This window comes from Callorhinus ursinus, unplaced genomic scaffold (assembly GCF_003265705.2).
Source record: "Callorhinus ursinus isolate GAN/ISIS: 27379988/994484 unplaced genomic scaffold, GSC_fseal_2.0 scaffold68, whole genome shotgun sequence".
Classification (NCBI taxonomy): Eukaryota; Metazoa; Chordata; class Mammalia; order Carnivora; family Otariidae; genus Callorhinus; species Callorhinus ursinus.
Window position 1 is genome coordinate 2,725,531 of NW_027397130.1, and position 22,482 is coordinate 2,748,012.

Here is a 22,482-nt window from a genome sequence, read left to right on the forward strand (position 1 = left end):
TAACGACTGAGCCACCCAGGCGCCCCAAACACCAACTTTTAAATAACAGAACAGTTCCTCGCTTGATAGAAGCAAAACCTGACATTCTGTCCTGCTTTCAAGGTCATTGAGCAAGTCCTGTTCTTCAGTCTCAGACAAACCAAACCAGCAAACCGCTTTGCACCCCAGGATAACCCCAAATCTCAGCATCCCCCAATAAGAAACCCCTGTTTATTTCCTGTGAACCTCTGATAATCAGAATTTTAGCCCTGACCTTTGCTCTTCCTGTCATGTGTCCTGACCTTTAGGATTAGCATAATCACGTGAGAAAGTGGCCGCTGGAAACTTGGTTTTCTTGTGTCTTTTTTTTGCCTTTTAAATACTTGATGGTGTTTTTTGTTTGGTGAAGTCAGCCTCCCCTGCACTCCTTGCAAGAAAAGGTTCTTTTCTTTTCCTAAATGCAACTGCCTCCCATTTCCCTGGGCCATTCTTTTAAATATATCAAATGAAATGTAAATAATGTAGTGAAGTGACCTCTGAGACCAGAGAGATAGACAAATTCTTCTTGCTTCTTTTCTCTTTCACCTTGGGGGGGGGGTCCTGTCTCACTTCTTCCCCTGAATTTTATTTTAATAAAAACATTTTTATGTTTGAAAGTAATTCACTAATCACTCAAGCATAGGTTTCTGCAAGAAAAGCATAATTTAAATTTAACGTGTTATTTCCAGCAACGCTAAGGCTCTATTAAAAAAAATTATTCTGGATTGAGTAATGCAATTAATCAATTGACCAAACAAACATAAGTATATTAAATTGTGGTATATATTTATTATATATGTAATATATAATATATAAATACAATATATATAAAAGTCAAAATTTTGAACTGCATCTCTTAATGAGATGTATGGGGCTGCATGTTTTCAAATAATTCATGTGTCTTTGGGTGAATATTATTTATTTCCTAAGACTTGGTTCATTCCTGTTTTTCATTTATTAGTGTAGACTATGAGAAAAGTTGTTTATATAAATTCACACATGATAATGGGAGAGTTTTGCTAGGGCTATGTCCCTCCTCTTTCTGAACTTTTTTTTTTTTTTAAGATTTTATTTATTTATTTGACCGCGAGCAGTGAGTGAGCAGGAGGGGGGAGGGGCAGAGGGAGAAGCAGACTTCCCGCTGAGCAGGGAGCCCAGAGCCAGATGCGGGCTGGATGCCAGGACCCAGAGATCATGACCTGGGCCAAAGGCAGACGCTCAACCTACTGAGCCACCCAAGCGCCGCTTTCTGAACTTCTTTGGAGATTTAAGTCAAAAGCCACGCAGTGATTTATCACCAAAAACAAAATTTAAAAAATTGACTGGATTAGGTTCTCCTCCGCATGAATGAGGTACCGGGCTTTCTGGGCACTCTCGGTACGTGAGTGGCCCGAGTCCCTTCCTGGTGCCCAGATTCTCCCACCCTTCTCCTGCTCCTGCTAGGCGGGATGGAGGGGTGAGGGAACGGAGGTGTCCCCGAGGTCGCGGGTCCCGAGGCTCAGCGCCTCGCCGGTCCTTGCTGAACGAGCGGCCCGGACCTGGTCACCTTCGGACACCGCCTGCTGCGCTTTGGCCGCGCCTGCCCCGGAGTCCCCGCGGATGGCGGCAGGTGTCTGGGCGCTCCTGGTAGGGGTTGGTGGTGGGGGACCCGGGGCAGCCGCGGCGACCTTCCTGTCTGGGAGTGCGTGCCTAGGAGGCCACCCCTCCTCTGAAGTGACACCACAAGGTGGATCTGCAGAGAGGGTCACAAAGGGGAGGGGTGCACCAGCTTGCTGCGCGTGCGCGGACCCGGCTGCGACCCTCGGCGGGCTGTGCTTGCGAGTGTAGACGCGGGGGGGCCTGTTCCAACAGCGCATCTTCCGGTGTCCGGGTCCCGAGTGGGTTTAGGGTGTGTAAGCGTGTGTTGTACGAGGATCACAGTGTGTGTGGCTGGCATGGGAAGTGATGCGTACAGCGGGGGGTGGATGAGGTGTGTGCAGAGCGAGTGAGGCGGGAGCGCGTGTTACGTGCGCGCGTGTGAGTGGCGTGTGTTCTGTTGTGTGCGGGTGTGTATACGGTGTGTAGGGGTGGGATGTGACAGGGCAGCGTGTGTGTGCGGCGCGCGCGGCGTTCCGTGTCCCGTCCTGCCTGTGCCCCCAGGTCCGGGCTCAGCGACTGCGCACCGCCTGCGGCTCTGGCACCTCCCGCGGCGCGGAGCGGTGCGCGGCGGGTAACCATGGCAACAGAAGCTCCCGCAGCTCCGCGGTCCGGGTGAGGGGCGCTGCGCTTCCCGGACGGCGGGCGTGGGGGAGGGGAGGCCGCTCGCCCCCAGAAACGCGCAGACGAGCGGGGCTGCCCTCCGACACACCCTTGCGAATCACCTTTCGTTGACACCCCTCCTGATGGGGCGCCCAGGCCCATTCTCGGTCCCTGCTGCTTGCCTGCCGGACCCGGACCCCTCGCTCGGGTCCTCCGCGGGCCTGGGGCTGGGCGCCGAACGAACGAGTCCAACTGCCTCGCCTCGCAGCCAGTAGATGCGCAAAGCACTTAGTGCTGTCAGGTGCGAAGGCGCAGCAAGGCGGTCGGCTCCTGGGATCCTAAAGATGGCCTGGACCGCAAGCACAGCTGTGGGGTTATGATTGGCAAGTGCTCCTGTTGGGTCCCAGGCGGATGGGCCAAAGGGAGCCCCCGCGTTTGACACAGGATCCTCTTCAGTGGGGAGGAGAGGATCTGGGCCAAGCAGTTCCCTGGGTTCTGGGAGTATCTCAAGTAAGAATAGACTTACTTGCATCAGCAGAGAGCACCTGAGAGAAAGGGCTGGCCTGGCCCTACTGGGATTGAACCTGGAGATACCTGTGGTCCCCTCCCACTTCCGCTCAGGGTTAGCTGGTGGCTGAGGCTGCCTCAGTTCCAATCCTGTTTAACCTGAGGAGGTTGGGCCAGACCAGTTTCTAGTCATTCATTCATTCATAACCTTTATTTTTATTTTTTTATTTTAAAGATTTTATTTATTTGACAGAGAGAGAGAGAGAGAGAAATCACAAGCAGGGGGAGCGGCAGGCAGAGGGAGAGGCAGAGGGAGAAGCCGGCTCCCTGCTGAGCATGGAGCCCAATTCAGGGCTCCATTCCAGGGCCCTGGATCATGACCTGAGCCAAAGGCAGACGCTTACACCGACTGACCCACCCAGGCGCCCCATTTTATTTTTTTAAAGATAAATTTTATTTATTTATTTGAGAGAGAGCACAAGCAAGGAGGAGAAGCAGAGGCAAATGGAGAAGTAGACTCTCCACTGAGCAGAGAGCCCCACACAGGACTTGATCCCAGGATCCTGGGATCATGATCTGAGCCCAAGGCAGCCGCTTAAATGACTGAGCCACCCAGGTGCCCCCATAACCTTTATTAAGTGTGACGATTCTCAAGTGTGATACTGTGGCCAGGAGCATGAGAATCCTCTGGGAACTACTCAGAAATGCAGGTTCTCAGGCCTACTCCAGACCTCCCTATCCAGACGTGTGTGTGTGTGTGCGCGCGCACGCGCGCGCACGCGCGCATGCTCAGGCTCACCTGCACAGCATCTGATCGAATTGAACAAAGAGCTTGGGAGGCACACAGATCCAGAGTGGCCTTTGTGTGTAGCATGGGGCTACATGATCCATTCCCTCAATGGATCTGAAAGCAAACCTGATTTGGAAAGTTCTACTTCTCTTCTCTGAACAACCGGCATTCCATTGGGGCTCCATCTAAAATTTGGGGAAATGAATACTCCTTGACCATGCCCCTAAGGTTGATGTGGTTATTTTGCAGGAGCTGGGGAAGGAGAAACTGGAGGAACAGGAGGTTCTGAATTCCTATTTCTGAAGCTGCTTGAGAAAGGCTTCAAGGGGTGTTGAAGAGCCCAAGAGTGCCGCCTCCTGGTGACAGCATGCAGGGCTGGCTCTACAGGGGCGAGGCCTCCTGACAAAGGGGGCTTTCACTGTCCCATTCATACAGCCTGTCACTCTTGACCTGGCCAGTCAGTACTTGGATGTCCCACTCATTACTGCCAGCCCCTGGACTGGCTCAACTGAACAAAGGCTTTGAGCTGACAGACAGACAGCAGTATGTGGATGGAGCCATCAGTGTCGAGTGTCAGTCACCTCCATGTGGCTCCAGAATGCAGTGCTCTGCTCTGTTTCAGCTGGAGTTTTCTCCTGACTGTTTTAGTTAGGCTGATAGTAAAATGAACTTTGTACGGTGAATTACAATGTTAGTTTTCAGTAGTGTCCTGAATTCCCCTGGGGGGAGTCTCTGGACACCTGCTCCAGGGAGACCGAGTGCTGCCCTCCAGAAGCTTCCGGGGCTGGCCACCTGGTTGGGAGCGGAGAGGAGGCAGTTGAGAGCAGGGGCGGCCTCCAGTGGGTTTGTCTCTGGCTCCCCTCCCTTACTATTTATACGTTCTTTCCTGTCCACCCGCCAACCGCGCTATTATGTAGTCGACATTTTTCCTTTAAATTAACTCATCCTTCCTAAGTTAATTTTCAAAGGAAAAAAATGGGAATTAACAGATATAAATGCAAAAATCAGTAGTTCTCACTGCAAACTAAAGGTGATCATAACAGCCAACACAATGCAGAGAGACCCGTGGGGTAACATTGTACCTTTTGATACATTGCCCACCCCAGCTCCGAGCCTGGGCCCTCTCTGTGCTACAGCAGCGAGGCATTTAAGGCTTGGTGTCACTGACCCCAAACTTTCTGGGAGAGAAGCAAGAGGGCCTGGAGGGGAGCTGAGAAGAGAGCAGCTGGGACTTTCTCCCCAGCCATTCCCCGCCTCTTCATTAAGTCCTAAAGCAGAACATGTGGTCGGAGGCCGGGTCCTGTTCTAAGCGGTTTGCAAGTAACAACTCATTTAATCATTAGGACCAGCCTATGAGACGGATACTGCTATCGTTCCTGATTTTACAGTGAGGAAATGGCCCAGGGGTTAGCAACTCGCCTGGGGCCACACGGCATTGCATTAGTGAGTGTGAGGGTGTGGGGGCTCAGGGTGGTGCCCTGCACTCACCCCACAGCTGCACAAACGGGAAATTTAGCCTCACAGCACCGAGCCCTGATTATTTTTCTCTTTGAAAAAGTCATTGAGCGATTCTTGAGAGTTATCTGTTGGCCCATCCCCTGGAAAGTAAACTAGGCTGAGCAACCTAAGGGGGGGCTCTCAGAGGAAGGCTGGGTGTCTTGCAGACGTGTGGGTCATGGTGGTTACACTGGCACCTGTGTATGCTCACTGCTCTGCAGTTAGGAATGCACGGGGATACTCCCCCTGGCCCCCTCCAGCCAGATGGGGCCGACTCCCGAGGGCCAAGACCGGATCCGGGCCTGTCCAGAGTCAGAAGGTGGTGTGAGCAGGCAGGCTGGTCTGCGTATCCCAGGGTAGGCTGCCATGGGGGTGGGGCATTTCTTCTAGGAAAATTACTGGATGCAGGGCCGGGGACACAGGGCCTTTAAGGCCAAGGCAGGACTCCAGGTCCGGGTAGCTGGTCGGGCAGCTGCCGAGGGTGAGCTGGGATGGATCCTGGAGATGGAGGTGGAGATCAAGTCATAGACAGAAGAAGCCCAGAGAGGGGAGAGGGGGCTTCACAGGCAAGGAATAGGCGGGTCCTGCAAACCCATCTGTCAAAGGATGCGTCTCACACTGTTACAGCTGGATTTGTTTTCCAGAGCTGCACTGGACAGGTCAGCACCTCTCACAGCAGTTCTAACCGTGCCCATGGCTACACCGATGGGGCACTTGCCTCCACGCATTATCCTGGGCTGATCTCAGGGAGGCGCGCCTCTCCTTACTGCCCCGTGTTTTCAGATGAGCAGACTGAGGCTGGGGAAGGGGAACCACCCCTCCAGGGTCACAGCATGTGGGTAGGGACAGACTGGAGTACGAGCTGCTCTACTCCAAAGCCCGTGCTCTTAGAAAGTGGTCCTGAGATGCTCCAGTCTGCACAGTGTTCAGACTAGGGGGTGCACAACATCCTTCTTGCTCCTGGCCTGGCCACCCACTGCCCTCTCTGGAGCCGGTCACTGCTCTCCTGGTGCTGAGAGTTCTCCAGCGGTATTTTGATGTCTAGAGGTGCAGGGGTGCACACACCCTCTCCCCCCTCCCCTCCCCACTCCCACCGAAGGTGTCTACTATTTGCAGTGCTTGCACCTTATTTATTTATTTATTTTTTTGGCGGAACAACGTGGCTTAGAGATTCTGGCTCCCTGTGAGTCCACAAAGAACCTTCTCATCCCACCCTTTGTGGCACCTCTCCCTGGCAGGCCCACCAGAGGCTCGCCCAGGGGTTGTTAGGCGGCCTAAGGCATCAGGAAGTCATCACACCCTGGGGCCAACTGGTAAGGCTGTTAGAAAACCCAGCAGGCTTTGGAGCAAAAGGCCCGCAACTTACAGCTGGCCCCTGTGACTGCAGCGACCAGGCTGTCCCTCATCCCCACCGGAGCTGCAGCCGGCCAGCCAGGCGGGGCGGGCACCAGGGCGGAGGCGTGCGGCTCGACGAGGCAAAGCGTCCCCGCCGCCCGCCCTGCGCCCCCGCTGGAGCTGGAGACCAGGGCCGGGTCGGTCTGAGCCGGGGAAGGGCCCGACCTTCCCGCGCGGGGCTCCCGCGCGCCCCCGCGTGGCCGCGGATGGCACGGCTCTTGGGGCGGGGCCTGTGGGAAGACGGGGAGAGGGGAGGCGGGAGGCAGGGGGAGGGCGACCCTGTGTGTTCCCAGGCCTAAACCTGGGCAGCGGCTTTATTGCCAGCACCTAACGGCTGAGCATGGGCTGGGGCTGGGGGGACACTGAGGTCTGTGGCCAGGTGGAGAGACGGGCTCATCCGTGTCCAGCAGACTCACGCCGTGAGAGGGTAGCTTCTGGAGGCTTCCTGGAAGAGGCAGGCCTGGAAGAACAAGTGTATGTTGGCTGGGGGGAGGGGCTGGGCAGGGTGAGGACAGGTCTGGGGGGAGGGGAGAGGAAGCAGGGCTGCAGGGAGGTTGGGAGTGGTGGGCGGTGGGCTGGGCAGACAGTGTGGGGGGGGAACACGACACACACATCAGGTTGTGAAGGAGAAGGGCCCCTGTGGGGACTCCAGACCCTCCGCTGGACCCAGGGGGGCATGGGGGGGGGGGGGGGGGAATTGTGGGGGGGTTACACCGTTCCCCCACACTGGGGGCACGTTCCTGGGCCTGGCTGGGGGTCACACACTGCAGACCCAGAAGGGAGGAGAGCCTGAGGTGCCTTGCTTTCCCCTGACACTCCGCCTGCTCCCGCCTGGGTAGAGAGGATCTTAGGTCACGGTGAAGGGCTGCCCCGTTTCTCAGGTGAGCGACAAGTCCTTCGGGCACTGTGTTTGGAGGCAAGAACCTGGCCAAGACAGCGGCCCTCGTTCGGAACTGGATTCAGCAGCCGTGATGACCAGCCCAACTGGGGAGGTTGTCCCCACGGCTCTGAGCTCCGCGCTGGGCGTGGGCTCCAGCCCGAGGGCCAACTGTTTGGTCTCTTCTTGACCTGGCCTTTGCGACCTCGTTTTGGGAGCTTGAAATTGGCCTCGGTGGGCGTACTTACGCCACAGACATGGGAAAGGCCACACCTCGGGACTTTTACTGCTTTTGGTCTAGAGAGTGGGTTTGCTGGCAACGCCCCTGCCCCAACCCAGCGCAGTCACAGGGTCTTCCCTGTCAAGCTGCCGTTTCCTCGCCTGTGAAGCCTGAGCCCACCTCTCGGGTGTTGTGGAGAACAGGTGTTTGCCGACGTGTTTTAGAGGCTGGAGGCCTGGGAATCTTATTACATCACTGCCTCACGCAAGGACGGCTCCCCCTGAGCACAGAGAGCCAGTGATGGAGGCAGCTGAAAGGACTCCAGATGAGGACTTAAACCAGGGTTCAGACACAGCTCTGTCCCTTCCAGGGTCCCGGGCTAGCCAGCTAACCTCTCAGGCTGCAGCGTCCCGTCTGCGTAAGAGGGGGTCTGCCAGATCATCTCCCTGGGCCCATCCAGCTCCACCATTTGGTGGCGAGAGCCCCTGCCCCACCACACACCCCTGCAGCCCGTCTGTCTTCCGGCCTCCGTCCCACCTCGGCTGCCACGTCCCTGTCTCTCCTCGGGTCTCAGTGAGTGGCTCTGTCCCTCCCTGGGCAGCCCAGGCCCCCGCTGCAGATGCAGTCTTCATATCACATCTGTGTCTGCCCCTGCTCACAAACCTTGAAAGGTATCTTGAACCCGTCCATTTTGCACCATCTCCGCTCTGCCCCCAAGATGTTCTGCCCAGACCCCGAGGGACTGTCCTAAGTTGCTGTCCCTCCTCCTGAGCCTGGCGGTCCTGTGTTCCTTTAGTCATTGGTGTCGAATCAGGTGCATCCCTGTGTCACTTGGCTGGGGGTCCCCGCTGCCTGTCAGGGAAGCCTGCTCCCTCTGTCCACGGAGAGCTCATCATGTACTGTCCTCGCTTACCAGCCTCCAAGCACGGGCCTCCCTTCTCGTCCACAGACACGAGGGCCAGGCCCCCCTCGGGGGCTCTCACGTGCCCTCCCCTGCCTGGGCCCTCATCCCCCGGCTGAGCGAGGCTGGCTCATCCCCCTCATTCAGGTCTCCCACTCCCTGCTGTGGCCCAGTCCTCTCTCTGCCAGTGACACCGGACCCGGTCCGTCACTGATTTGTTCTCTTCCTGTTGTCTGCCCTCTGTGGCCCCTAAATTACAGACTCTGGGGTGCAGGGCCCAGGCTGCGTCATTCACTGCAGATCCCCAGACCCCAGACCAGAGCCTGACACCAAGCAGGCTCCCACTGTGTGGTTTGAGAAGGAATGGATGATTTGCTTCTGCTTTGGCTGGAGGGCCATGGCAGCCCAGGGTAGGAACAAGATGGGGCTGTCACACAGCACGCCGAGTCCTTCGAGCTGGCTCCTCGGATATTCCAGGACCCCTGCAGCTCCCCCCACACACCTGACCCCGATGGCTTCTGGGTTCTCCCTTGCCCCCCGAGTACTGAGGCCTTGCAGGCAGGCAGCGAGGAGGCTGGGGAGGGTTCAAGTCTCACGGGCTGTCTGTCTGCTTTGGAAAGACCTGCTGCAAGCCTAGAGGAGAGCGGCTGGAAGGGGCCTGTGGGGGTCTCGAGGACTGACTCCTCTCTGCCGCGGTGTGGGGGGCGTGAGGCTGGAGCAGCAGGGAGCCCGGGCCCACCCTCCCCTCTGCCTCCTGGGCTTCTGACCTTGAGCGGTGGGGCATTATGCGACCTTGACCAGAAGAATCACAGCCACCAGCAGTCCCGTCACCAGGGGGTGCTGGCCACTTGGCAGGAGGGCAGAGCCTGAGGGAATTCAGAGCATCCAGTGAATGAGAGAAGCGGGAGCAGGTCACTCAGCCCTGCTCCTCCATGGTGGGCCAGGTGCTCTCCCCCCTGCCGCCCCACAAGCCCCCTGACCTCGACTCTCACCAAGGCCCCTCCCCTGATGAGCAGGGCCAGCACACCTCCAGCCAGGCCCCCACTGGGGTGTGCCATCTTGTCAGCTCCCAGGTGACCTCTGGCCCTGGGATGGGCAAGGGTGGGGGTGAGGGCGTGTTGGGGGGCGGCCGATAGAGGAAGACTCCCGGAAGGAGCCTCACATGGCCATGCGGGAGAGCAGGTCACGGGGAACCAGGAGCCTGGAGGTGGACTTCACCAGGGGGCCTGTCCTGTGGGCATAGCACCTGCTTCTCTGGCCCTCAGTCTCCCCAAGGCTGCTCACTTCCACCTGCTCTCCCCTCATTGCTGCCAGGGCCTTGAGTGTCAGGGGCTTGAGATGTTTCCGGGGTCCAGGACAAGGAAAGAGAAGGCGGCCTCACGTGGCTGATGGCGCTCCTTGGTCTGCAGCGGCCTGCTGGCGGAATGGGCAGCCCCTTACCTGAGGGGGTGCTTGGGGGCCTGCTGTTGGTTTCCTGGAGCATGGGCAGCAGGGTGCTCAGGAGCCCGTCGTTGGCCTCGGGCACGATGCCCAGCAGATGGCACATGAGCTCGTACACGTGGATGCTCTCGAAGGGCTCCACCTCCAGGCCCGTCTTGAAGCTGGGGCCCACGGCCCGGAAGATGGTCTTCATGTCCATGACGTCGTTGTGAAAACCGTGCTCACCCTTGTTGAACTGCACGCTCAGTCTCTGCCGGGGAGGGGAGGTCCTGAGCCTCTGCGGGGACTCCCAGCCCAGCCCCGCTCTCTCCGACAGCAGCACCCCTGTGGGGGCAGAGGACCCCTGGGAGGGGTTCACAGGTGGGGGCAGGAGGGTTTCTCTGAATTCTGAGCCCCCAAAGATCCGTGGCCCGAGGGAGGGCCTCGGGGAAGACCTGGTAACCCAGGGGCCGACCCCAGGCACACGGGGTGGCACCTGTTCTCACCAGCACTTCCCTTCCCGAGTCCCTCTCCCCCGCCTGCATCCCCCTTCCCTTCGGCGTCCCTCGGCTCTCCGCTGACCCCTGACGGCAGAGTGGGCTCCTTGCCCTCACTTCTCTTTCATTCCTTATGGCCAGTCTTCCCACACTTTACCCTACACGCATGCACACACATGCACACAAAGCACGTACAAAGCCCATATGCACACAAATCTCACACATTTGCACCCACGTATACTACACGCACACACACTCCGATTGCATAGTGATGGGTGTGTCCCTTTGGTGGCCAGTGCCCCTCCAACTGGGGACTAGTGAGAAATAGGGGGCTTTTTACAGAAATGGAAAGAGACCCAGCCGCCCAGTGAAGGAGCCTGTCCCAAGCCGGGCATTGGGCAGGCAGCTCACCCCATGGATGACGTAGCCAGGGTCACTGTACATGAGCAGTGGGGTGATCCTGGGGTTGTTGGCGTAGTGGAGGGATGTAGGGAAGGACTCCTTCTTGTAGACGTGGAGTTTGGGGTGGGCATCCTTGAGGACCTCATACACCTTGTCCAACATCCCTTCCTTGGGGAGCAGCATCCCGTTGGGCCCATAGTCCAGGAGCTCAAACTCGATGTCCTTGAAGGTGAAGTTGGGGAACTTATGGAACTCCACCAGGTCCGGGGCCTGCTTTTTGACGGTGGTCATGCCGTGGTCGGACGTGATGATCAGGTTGAGGCTGCCCTCCAGGCCACTCCTGCTGATGCTCTCCCGAAGGTAGCCCACCGTCCTGTCCACCTGCATCACCATCTCCTTCCTCTGCTGGGACTCGGGGCCGTACTTGTGGCCCGTGGAGTCTGGCTCCCCAAAGTAGAGCGTGACCAGGTCCAGGCCGTCCTCAGTGAACCACTTCATCACCGTGTCGATGTCGGCCCTCCACCGCGTCTCATTTTTGTAGTTGTGCAGAGCGCCTTCCTTCCGGCTCATTGTCACCGCTGTGCCTTGGTAGGTGACGTTCCCGCCAGGGTAGAAGAAGGAGCCAGTCTTTAAGCCCTGCCAGGGAAGGTGGCGTTAAAGCCACAGGCCTCCTTGGGCTAGCCCCCCGCCCGCCCGCCTGCCCGCCTCCCCCCTCCCCCTGCCGGCTCACTCAGCCCTGCTCCCGGCGCGGGCACGGGTCTTTGTTTTGGGGGAGGCCTTTTATAACTCTTATGTTGCCACGGCTGATACTGATTTTATGAAGGAGAGAGCAGGTGCCCAGTGGACCCAGCACTAGTGACATAATGGATCTAAGTGTCCCCAGATATCTGGTATCCTCATTGTCACCATGTGACCTTGTTGAGGAATTGGCACACCTCCAGGGCCAGGAATCCCCCAGAGCACTGCACGATGGAGGGGTTCCTGGCTCAACACTACAGCCCACCCCTTACTTATCTTTCACCCTCTGGAAGTTAGCGGCCCAGCCCGGAGAGGAATTCAGAAGGGGGAAGGCAGAAAGCTGTTTTATTGTTAGGTGCCTTTTGGTTGAGTGACCTTATGTTCCCTGTGTGGGCCCCACTCCCAGAGCCAGGGGCCCAGGGGTGCCGTTTTCCTTCCCGTTGGGAGGATGGAGCCCTCCCTCTGCGTCCCGGGGCTGCAGGGAGGATTGGGCAGGGCCACGGAGCCTGCTGGTGGATGCTCATCAGCATCCAGCACCCACCGCCCTCGGGGCTCCACTTAATACCCCTCCATGTTGGGAGCCCAGGATTCCGGGGCGGGGAGTACGCCCGCCTGGGTCTCACAAGGTCACGGCTTTTCTGGGCCAGGTCCTCCCTTCCCCTGTCCCCCGACTGCCGTCTGTGGGCTCAGGGCCAGCATTACCTGCCGTTGGGCTGTGATCCAGATGGGTATGCTGCCATTGTCCCACCACCTCTGGATGCCCAGCGTGGCGTGGTAGGGCAGCTTCACCTTGCTGGTGGTATTGTAGTACATGTTGTGAACCACTCCGTGGTTCTCGATGTATTTGCCTGTGTGTGTGGGGGGGGGGGCGGGGAGGAGATGGCAGAGGGGAGGTAGGAGGTGGGAGGGCAGGAGGGAAGCGGGAAGCCTTTCACACACGCGGCTGGGGGGAGCCCCCGTTCGGGGTCACAGGCACATCCTCTCCAACCCCGAGGTTCTACGACCCGTTCCCGTGGTTTCTCCAGCAGCTAAACATGCACACAGGGCAAACGCATGTGTGTGCGGATGTCATCTGTAGCCTCGTGGGTTTTAGCGAAGACCGGTAGCAGCCCGGATGGTTATCAGGAGGGAATTAATGAGACAGCTATGGCCCAGTCATAAAGCAGAATCCCAGGCAGACATTTCAATGCACCACGTGGAGCTCCATCCATGAGCTATTTTCTAAAATTCACTTTTTGCATGGGACACGCATGCACTCGTGCTCAGAAGCCACAGGAGGAGGGACGATGAAGAACGTGCTCCCTGCCCCCCCTCATCCCCATGCGTGATCTAGTAAGGAAACAGGTGCCGTGCAGGAGGGGAGAACCAGATGTTTGCAGCAGGGGGCCCTGCTGGTCACAGAATGCTGGCATACGGATGAGCCGTCTGTACTGAGTAGGGTCTCCCCCCAAGTTCACGTCGGCCCGGAGCCTCAGCATGTGACCTTGCTTGGAAATAGGGTCTTTGCAGATGTGATGAGTTAGGTTAAGATGAGGGCAGTCTGGGTCACGGTGGGCCCTACGTTATGGATGAGCATCCTCACAAGACAAGGAGAGACACACAGGGGGAAGACAGCTGGGGTTGGAGAGACAGGCCATGGAAGGGCCACGGAAGTGCCATGGAGGCTGGGAGCCGCAGGCAGGGTCCTCTAGAGTCTCCTGAGGGAGTGTGGCCCTCCTGACACCTGCCTTCTAGACTTCCAGCCCAAACAGAGCCATGGAGGGTTTGAGGGCATCTCAGGGGCCGCAGTGGGAAGAGCAGGAGCCTCAGGGTCATCTCTCCTGCCTGTCTGGAACCCGGCCACGCTCACTTCCTCCAGGAGCCCTCCTGGGTTGCCACCTTGGTTGGGGGTCACTATTTAAAACGGGACCGCTGGGCATTTTGATGCCTTGTTTAAGTTACCGCCAACAGTGGGGCTTGCTGATGACCCCCTCCCTTGGCCGTGCTGTGTCTCCCAGGGACAGCGTCCCCTCCTTGGTCTCCTTTGTCCCTGTGCAGTCCCTGGGGGGACGGGGCTCTGTGCACACACCGAGCTCCCTCTGTCGGTCCCGCTAGATGCTCAGCCCCCTCCCTGCCCCCAGGCCCCAGCCCGAGGCTGACGCTCACCAGTGACCAGGGTGAAGTGGCAGGGGCTGGTCATGGTGACAAAGGCTGGCGTCATGTAGCGGGCCTTCACTCCGTCGAGCGCCATGGCATCCAGGTTGGGGGTTTGTGTGTCCTGGTCATAGTTCCAGCGGAAACCGTCAAAGGACACCAGCAGCAGCTTATTCTGGGAGCCCTTCTTGCCGAGCGGAGCCCCTGCCCCTGCAGCCAGGAGGGTGGCCAGAGCCAGGGCCAGGAGGACAGACGAGTGCCTCATGATGGGCTTTCCAGACATGAAGTCGTCCGGGTTGGTTCCTGCTGAGGAGCAAAGTTCCAGGGTCAGCCTGGACGGTCTTGCCCTGTGCCTCTTTCAACACGACACCGTGCACATACCTGATTCTCACGAGGCAGCCTGGGTCGCCGCGTGCCTGCCACCCTGGCCCAGCCCTCGGGCAGCGTCTGCCTTTATTGCCTGCAGAACCTTCTGGGCGGGCTTCTCCCCACCCCCCACCCCCGCCCGTGCACACGTGTCCTCGCAGGGAGGATGGGGGCCAGTCTCAGAGGTCTGGAGAGCAGAAGGGACCACTCCATCCTGCAGGCCTGTGTCCCCACTCCACCTCTCCTAACCACTCTTGGCCCCTGTGCCCTGCTCACCCTGACCCCAGAGCACTGGGAGGGGGCCCTCCAGCTTGTAAGTTAGGGAGAGCTCTGGGGTACATGGGTCCCAGGCCTGCCTGGGTCAGGGCTATGGTGGGCTTCCCAGGACCTGGGAGCCAAGGGCCAGCAGCTCAGCCCAAGGCTGGCTTTGTCCGTGGGAGCCCCAGCTTGGGTGAGCCCCCTTTCCTGCCATGCCCATGAAGGCGTGTCCTGGGATGGGGCAGCCACAGCTCCAGCCTGGTGCCCGGATTAGCACCCACTGCACCTGCCTCTTTGGGTCCCGTGGAACCTCAGAGAGGCTCACAGATGCAGGTGGTCTCACTTGTGGACTTCATCACACAAGGCAGTCAGAGGGGGTCCCTTGTTAACTGTGCTCATGGGGGTGGGTGTGTGCAGGAAAGGGACCCCTGAGTTTAGTGTGCGCACCCCCCGTCTCTGTCTCTGTCATACGAAGCACGTTCTGTGAGCCAGGCGGGCACGGTTCTCAATTCGGAGGACACAGCAGTGAATGAGACAGATGACCGAACAAGTAAAACAGTAAAACAGTGAGGCTCGGGAGGGGCAGCACCCCAGATGGCGGCCAGGGTCAGGCCAGAGGATGACATGGGTAGGAGCCAGGGGGGTGGGGTCAGGGGCGGGTCCTGGCTCCTGGTGGGCTGTGGTACCTTATGCAGGGCAGGGGGGAGGCAAGGGAATGACAAAAAGTGATCCAATGTTTGGGACTTTTTTTAATTTATTTTTTGTGAGAGGGAGCAGGGAGAGGAGCCGAGGGAGAGGGAGAGAGAATCTCAAATACGTTCCACACCCAGCATAGGAGCCTGATGCAGGGCTCCATCCCACAGCTCTGAGATCATGACCTGAGCCAAAACCAAGAGTCAGCTGCTTAACCAACTGAGCCCCTCAGGCGCCCCACCCCTAACGGTGTTTTAAAAAAACAAGCTGCTGCACTTGCAGGACCGGGTGGCCTGAGGAAGGGGTGGGCTGGGGGCTGCGCAGGGGGGCGCCTGCCAGTGTGGGGGCAGGAGGTGGTGGTGGCCCAGACCAGGGTGGCTGCTGTGGCAGTGACAGATGCCACGGGCGTGAGGGGGCTGTGCTGAAGGGCTTTGCTGCCAGACTGCAGGTGGGGGAGCGGCTGGGTCTGCCCCCAGCAGCCGCGTGATGGGGGGTGTGTGCACACCCGCAGATCAGAGCCCAGGTGGAGGGTGAAGGACGGAAACAAGCATTCTCCTTGGGCCACATTCCGCTGGAGGTCCTCCCGGTGGAGGTGTCCAGTAGGGGGTGTGAGTCCTGATTTAAATTTTTTTCATCTGTGAACCTGCCAACAGCCGCCCTACCTTACGGCTTTGGCTGCAGCCAAAGCTCCTGTGCTCACCAAGCGATTCCCAGCTCGCTCTTGCCACAGGAGCATTCAGAGCCTCCTCTGAGGTGTGGCCCGGGGACCACGGGTGCAGATTCTTGGGCCCTACCCCCGAAACCTGCTGAAACACATCCTGCGGAGGAATCCTCGTACAGCAGCGGGCCCTGAGAACCGGGACAGGCGGACCAAGTGGTCTCCTACAGCCAGCGCGGGAGGGGTGGGGCTGGGGTGGGGCTGTCGAGCGGTGGGCCAGGGCACAGCAGGTGCAGGACTGCGGGGGTGCGGCACCCTCCCTCCCACCGCGCAGGGCCCCAGCTCCAGGGAAGGACCGGGCAGCCGTGTGCGAGTGGGCTCAGATGCCTTGGGAGAGCGCAGGAGAGCGCGGCAGGGCCGCATTTACACCGGTGTTGGGGGGCAAGGACCAGGAAGGCTGCTCTGAGGGTCTGACATCCCAGGAGGCCTACTGGATGGATCGAGGCAGCAGAGTGAGGTGGAGGAGGGGCGAGGTCGGGCTGGAGGCTATGGGGCAGGTCACGGAGGAGCCTAGATCTTAGGCTAGTTGTCTTCCAGAGTGAAATGGCTGCCAAGCATAAAGACTACATTTCCCAGCATTCCCTTCAGCGAGGTTTGGCCATGTGACTCCGTTCTGACCAATGGGACGAAAGAAAAATGTCACGAGACAGCCCCAGGCTCTTCCTTGTGGCGTCTTCGTCCCGCTGGTGCCTGCCCCAGGCTGGACCGTGAGGGGCTCCCGGGCAGCGCGGGTGTGCGCCGAGGGAGCGGTCCCCGAGGGCGTCCTGGGCTGCGTGGCCGGCCCGGCTGCACCGCGCGGGGAGACGTGCACGCACCGTCTTGCTTCTGTTGCCTCGTTTGGGTTTTCTGTTCGCCTCCGCGGGGCCCTGTCGCAGGCTCAGGGCGGCCTTGCTGGGTTTAGGCAGGGAGGCGACCTGAAATGCAGGCTGCTGCGTGGGCGGGAGAGGTCAGACCCGGCCTCGGGCAGAGGTGCACGACGGTTTGGGGCCCGCCCTGGGCCCGGCGGCAGGTGCGTGCAGGGGTGCGGGTGAGCGAGGCCTCGGGGACGTGTTCTCGCCGCGCACTTTCTCCTGCTGTGGCCCCCGTGGGCCGTGTGTGGATTCAGGTCCTGCTCACCCCGCGCCTGCCGGCCTGGGCCTGGCCTGGAGATGGCAGGAAACGTCTGCCCCTCGCCCTCGCCCTCCCCGACTTCTCAGCCCGGCCTTTGCCCCCCTCTGAATCGCCCTCGCGGCTCACCCTCCGTCGGTTTCCTTGCCCTTCCGTGGCCTCCGACGGCACTTCAACCAAAGGCGAGAAGGCGGGTGTCCTCGCCGACTGCAACCAGCAGTAGCAGGGCACGTCTGTGGACCAAGCCCTCGCTTTACCCAGGATCTCATTCACGCTCCGAGGTGGTTCTGGAAGGCAGGAGTCCATGTGTGGGGAAACGGAGGCAGAGAGAGGTTTCAGGTCACTCGGCAGGTGGAGGAGCCAGGGTCCACGACCCTGCTTTGACCCACTTCTTTTTTTTTTTTTTTTTTTTAAAGACTTTATTTATTTATTTGACACAGAGACAGCGAGAGAGGGAACACAAGCAGGGGGAGTGGGAGAGGGAGAAGCAGGCTTCCTGCGGAGCAGGGAGCCCGATGCGGGGCTCGATCCCAGGACCCCGGGATCGTGACCGGAGCAGAACGCAGACGCCCAATGACTGAGCCACCCAGGCGCCCTGCTTTGACCCACTTCTAAATGCCATCGACCTATCGGCCACTTAGGACCCTCTTGCCCGGCTTTGGGGGGCTGTTGACTTCTTCTTCTTCTTTTTTTTAGATTTTTATTTTTTTGGGAGAGAGAGAGCGCACAAGCGAGGGGAGCAGCAGAGGGAGAGGGAGAAGCAGCCTCCCCGCTGAGCAGGGAGATGCGGGGCTCCATCCCAGGACCTGAGATCACGACTTGAGCCAAAGGCAGACGCTTAACCGACTGAGCCATGCAGGCGCCCTGTTGACTTCTTTTAATCACGGTGCAGCTGTGACTACGGTGGGGGTCATGGATTTGCCCCTTTTACGTTCTCATTCTTTCCTTGGGGTGCACTACCTAGGACGGGGTCCTTGGACAAGGCCAGAGAGGCTGCCTGGTGCTTTGAGCCCTCTTGCTGTCAGGAATGGCTGAGGCTGTGAGTTGCTGGTCCCACCAGCCATGAGCTGTCCTAACTCCTCTGCCTCACGGTGTCCATTGGGTTTTATTTTTTATTCCTTTTGTGTGCTTAACAGGTGTGTAATGAGGTCAGAAAGCGTTACCTGAGAGAGGCTAGAGGATTTTCCATGTCACGCTTTCTTGGCTCTGCTCCCCGGATTGTTGATTGTCTCTGACCGTGGGTCAGGTGGTCCAAGCGGCCATCGAGTCTTAGGGCTTCATCAGTTCTGTATTTTGTAATATATATGTTTGGGAATCTGTACTCTGCGATCTGTTTTTCATAGGCCTTTGTCATTTCTATCTGTCACTCGTAACTTTCCCCACTCTCTGGCACACTGGTCATTTTTCGGGTAGACGGTAGACCTGAGGCTCTGCAAAGACAGGGCTTGCCATATTGTTCATCGTTGTATCCCCAGAGCCTGGCCTGGGGACCAGCCCAGAGTAGGCATCACCCTGTATTTGTTGGATGAACAGAAACGCTTAGAAGGAAAATTTGTGCAAATATCTGTCGTACTTTTGGTTAGGGAAAATATTTTTTAAAAGAAACTCTTTATTGGATGACAATCTCAGGCTTAAGGAAATATTGCAAAGATGGTAGAGTTCCCACATGCCCCGCGCCTGGTTTCCTCGGTTAGTAACATGTTAACCTTCTGTGGTGTGTTTGCACAGTGCGCCAGCAATATTGGTTTAAGTTATTATTCCGTTCAGTATGGAGAGGCCCACGTTCTACTCAGACGTCCTCAGTGCCTGCCCCGCTGCCCTGGCTCTGTTCCAGGATGCTATTAGGTCATCACCATTTCCCCTACATCCCTCGTGGGTGTGATCATTTCTCAGACTTTCCTTGTTTTTGATGACATGGATGGTTTGGAGGAGTGCTGGTCAAGCATTCTGTAGAATGTCCCTCTGTTGAAATTATCTGTTGTTTTTCTCTTGATTACACGGGGGTTATGGGGTTTTGGGAGGAAGGGCACGGAGATAAAGTGTCATTCCCGTAACATCATATCAAGGGTACATTTTATCAATGTGACTCATCACTGCTGTGTGACCTTGCTCACTTGGCCAAGAGCGCGTCTGCAGGTGTCTCTGCAGGATGGCCATTCTTTCTCGCGCTCTCTGGTCTTTGGAAGGAAGGTCATCATGTGCCACCCACACTTCAGGGGTGAGGGGTCATGCTCCACCTCTGTGGGGGCAGAGTATCTACATCCATTATTTGGAGTTCTGAGCAGGAGATTTGTCACTTCTCCCCATTTATTCATCTCTTCAATAATTTATATCAGTACAGACTCACGGATATTTCTTCCACACTGTGGATTATATCCCACTGCTATCTGGTTGATTTCGTTGCTCTAATTGCTCTGTCTTTGGCCACTGGGAGCTCTTTCTGTGGGCTCCTGGGTCCCTTGTCATGCCCGTCGCTTGTTTTCCTTGAGCACATCCCTGGTCTCTGGCACCAGAGGATGCTCCAGGCTCCCCTCCTGTGTTTGCTGCCCCAGCCCTGGGATCGGGCATTTCTCAGGGGCCCTGGTTCCTTTTCTTGGCGCTGATATTAGAGACCAAGACCTGGGTGTGGCAAGTGACGGTGCCCTTGTTTCTGGCCGTGAGTGACGCTTTCTGCCCATCTCCTGGTACGGTGCCTGGCACACAGTGGGCCGGAAGGAAAGAAGGTGTGGGTGTCGGGAGCAGGGTTTGGGCTCTGATGGATCTCCTAGCTTCTCCTTCATCTCTGTGCAGCAGTTGGAGTGATGTCTCCAAACCAGGAATCACCGTCTCCCTGTCTGGCCACCGTCTAGTCCCGGGCTGGTGTGATCTGCCAGGGAGCCCCCGACGCCCCGGCGGGGGGACTGGGTGCAGGAGCAGGTGATCTGGCCGGGGGTCGTCGCCTCTGTTGGAGGCATGGAAGTCCTGAGCCCCCCCTCCCCATGTCCACAGTGACAAGTGGCAAGCTTGGGTCTAATGGGTCTCTCCCCATGCCCAGTCCATGCCCCTTTGGAGCGAAAGTGGTGGTGTTGCCGACACACTGTTTGCTGGAGAGGAGCGTTGCCATCAGGACGGAGATGAACAAAGAATTTGACCTGGGGACGTGGCAGATGACCCTTCCCAAACAGGGTCCCGGATGCCGCCGCTGCCGTGCCAGCCACCTTGGGAAGGGGTCCCTGTGAACCCCTGGCGGGGGCTGGATTGGGTGCTTCATCCTTGCGTCCCTGGGAGGCCTGAGCTGTTGAGCCTGGGACAGGTGTCTGGGGGGCAGTGGGAGGCCACCAGGAGCCACACACAGACCGGCCTGGGCTCAGCAGGTGAACTGCAGGAGGCACCGCGGTTGGTGGTGTTTCTGCAGAGAGACAGTGGCCCGAGGCTGGCGGTTCCCTCCCAAAGGGCCGCGGTGGTCCAGCGGCACTGTGGGGGGAGAAGGAACTGAGAGACCCAGCCTCCCTCCGCTCCCTCTGCTGGAAGGATTAGCAGCCTTCCGCCACGATGAGCACCCTCCCTCCGCTGTCGTGGGAGGCGGTCACCCCTGCCCACTGCCACTGGGACCTGTCTGCTGCTGGTTGCTCCCCATGACAGGGGCCTGACCCGACCTTCGAGACAGCAGGATTTTATGAGTGCGAAGATCTACTTTATCAGTTACCTCTGCTTTTTATTACCACTCAGGAGCTTTATCTCAGTGGCCACCTCGCCTCCAGCTAAATGAGGATTAATATTTTAACAGGATTATGTGCTGGGGGTTAGCAGGACTCTCTGGGGATGCCGGGTGCTCCCCTCCCTTGCAGCCTCTCCTCTGCTCCCCAGGCCTCCCTCCTGGTGTGCGGGGAGGCGGGGTCCTGAGGTCGGGGAGCTGGGGCCACCTGGTTCTGGACTCCGGGCTGGGGGCTGGGGAGAGGGCTCTGGGCCGTGGGGATGGGTTGTCTTGAAGAGCGGGTCTGTCCCAGGGTAGGGATGGCCCTGCAGGGTGAGGTCCCTGAAGAGACCAGACTGTGTGCTGGGGTCAGTGGTCTTGACCACCGTGGGGGAGAAGGGGGGATGATGGACCTGGAGCTGGGGGTGGGAGGGATGCCCACTTGCCCCAGTACCTCAGCCCCTGAGGGACACGCAGCCTCTAAATTTGCTCTATCAGGCCTTATTGAACTTTCTCCTGGAAAAATAGTCCAATTCCACCAACATTTTATAAAAGTGAGACCATTCCCGTCCCTCTCCTGATTCTATCACGTAAGGGACAAAACCCAGGTTCTCAGGTAGGGCTTCCCGGATCTGTGCGCTCGGCCCCGTGGATCCCTTTTGTCTGGGGGACCCCTGCATCGATCTCCTTTCCCAGAGTCACCATCTCCTTCATAAGCAGGAAGAAGGGCCTGCCTCCAACTTGGGAGCTTTTCCCCACGGCCCCAGGCAGAGCTGGGGACCTTTGTGATTCTTCTGCTGAACTGCTTGTCACGTCTGTAATTATGAGTTGGTCTGCTTTTCCCGCCACTGAGGAATGAATGAGGGAGGGAGGTTGGCTCCCTGAACGAGGGACTGGGGCTGATATTTGCACGCTTGTGTTCATAGTGGTGATTCACAAGAGCTGAAACATGGAAGCAAGCTGGGAGTCCATCCTTGGATGAGGGTCCGTCCACACAGTGGAATATCACGCAGCCTCAGACGGGAAGGACATCCGCACACCTGCTGCGTGGACAGACTTGGAGGACATGGAGCCAGTTGGAGTCAGCCAGTCACAAAAGGACGGGTAGTATAGGATTCCATTTATGTGAGGTTCCTAGAGTCCTCGTAGAGAGAGCGGAGGATGGAGGCACCAGGGGCCAGGGGACAGGGCGGGGAGTTAGTGTCCTAATGGGGACAGAGTTTCACTTTGGGACGATGACAAAGTTCTGCAAATCGGTTGCACAACAACATGAATGCGAATCTCATGTTCTGTGTATTTTACTACCAGTAAAAATTTAAAAATAAAAAGACCCTGGAATCCTGGGGCCTTTCTGAGATGCCAAGGATGTTAAGGGGGATTCAGCCATCACTGGAGAAGTCTAGATTCTGTCTGGTAGGTGGACAACCCCAGCAAGGCCCCGTCAGGGGTTCCCAGATGAGGCTAAGAAGGACGGGGGTCACCGCCCTCGGTGGAGGGCAGACCTGCACACTGAAATCATGGTCGTAAAACCTCTACCCACCCCCGACCCCCATTTTACAAATAAGTAAAATAGTTTTAGACGTTTAGTGATAACAAAGAAGATAATTTTGGAAGTAATTCGTACTCATTTCAGAACATTTGGAAAATACAGAAGAGTGTAGAGAGGAAAATAAGTATAATTTTAAAGCTCACAACCCAAGGGATTGTGGCCACCAATGATCTTTCTCCTCGAACGTCATGAATGTCCACTTACGTGTGGGTCGGTGTGACATAAATGTTAGTTTTGATTCTGTCTTTCTCCCTCTCGGTGCTTAGTGAGGGATGAGCTCAACAGGACATCCTTGGTGGCATGCGGTGGGGGCGTGGGGCGAGGGAATTCCAGCCGGCAGGGCCCCTGAGCTGAGCACTGAGGATCGGGACTCCCCCAGGCCCTGCTGAGCCTCACGGGCCTGGGACCCCTGGTTCCCCATCAGTGGTCTTCCTGTGAGATGGTCCACGGCCACGAGGCCCTGGATTTAGGCCACTCTGGGAGTCG

The 22,482-nt window shown here is 57.9% G+C and overlaps 1 protein-coding gene and 1 long non-coding RNA gene across 4 annotated transcripts in view; one reads left to right on the forward strand and one right to left on the reverse strand.

Annotated features, from left to right (window-relative positions):
• LOC141371311 (uncharacterized) overlaps window positions 1-21,810 on the forward strand; it is a 41,465-nt gene extending 19,655 nt beyond the window's left edge. The window contains exons 1-2 of one of the 2 annotated variants that reach the window (XR_012376176.1): window positions 16,348-16,374; window positions 21,374-21,810. This is a non-coding gene — a long non-coding RNA (uncharacterized lncRNA). Of the gene's footprint in view, window positions 1-16,347; window positions 16,375-21,373 lie in introns of those variants that run through there. The other variant, XR_012376177.1, reaches the window with a different exon arrangement.
• ENPP7 (ectonucleotide pyrophosphatase/phosphodiesterase 7) lies at window positions 6,169-14,052 on the reverse strand. Of its 2 annotated transcripts, none has more exons than XM_073886027.1 (7): window positions 14,014-14,052; window positions 13,645-13,938; window positions 12,202-12,347; window positions 10,771-11,397; window positions 9,884-10,133; window positions 9,211-9,309; window positions 6,169-6,905 (listed from the first exon to the last, which is right to left on the reverse strand). In XM_073886027.1, exons 2-6 carry the CDS (start codon window positions 13,913-13,915, stop codon window positions 9,227-9,229), a joined length of 1,377 nt encoding a protein of 458 aa, XP_073742128.1. In that variant the 5' UTR covers window positions 13,916-13,938; window positions 14,014-14,052; the 3' UTR covers window positions 6,169-6,905; window positions 9,211-9,226. The 2 variants fall into 2 exon arrangements, with proteins under 2 accessions (XP_073742128.1, XP_025715342.2); XM_025859557.2 differs by having other exon boundaries at window positions 13,645-13,935; window positions 14,014-14,051.
• Window positions 21,811-22,482: the final 672 nt, after the last annotated feature.

Coding starts and splice junctions, on each gene's coding strand:
- ENPP7 (XM_073886027.1), bottom strand. CDS start 13,915: ATGTCTGGAAAGCCCATCATGAGGCACTCGTCTGTCCTCCTGGCCCTG. Junction 12,348..13,644: donor CCACTTCACCCTGGTCACTG/GTGAGCGTCAGC, acceptor CCACACACACAG/GCAAATACATCGAGAACCAC. Junction 11,398..12,201: donor GGATCACAGCCCAACGGCAG/GTAATGCTGGCC, acceptor CTTCCCTGGCAG/GGCTTAAAGACTGGCTCCTT.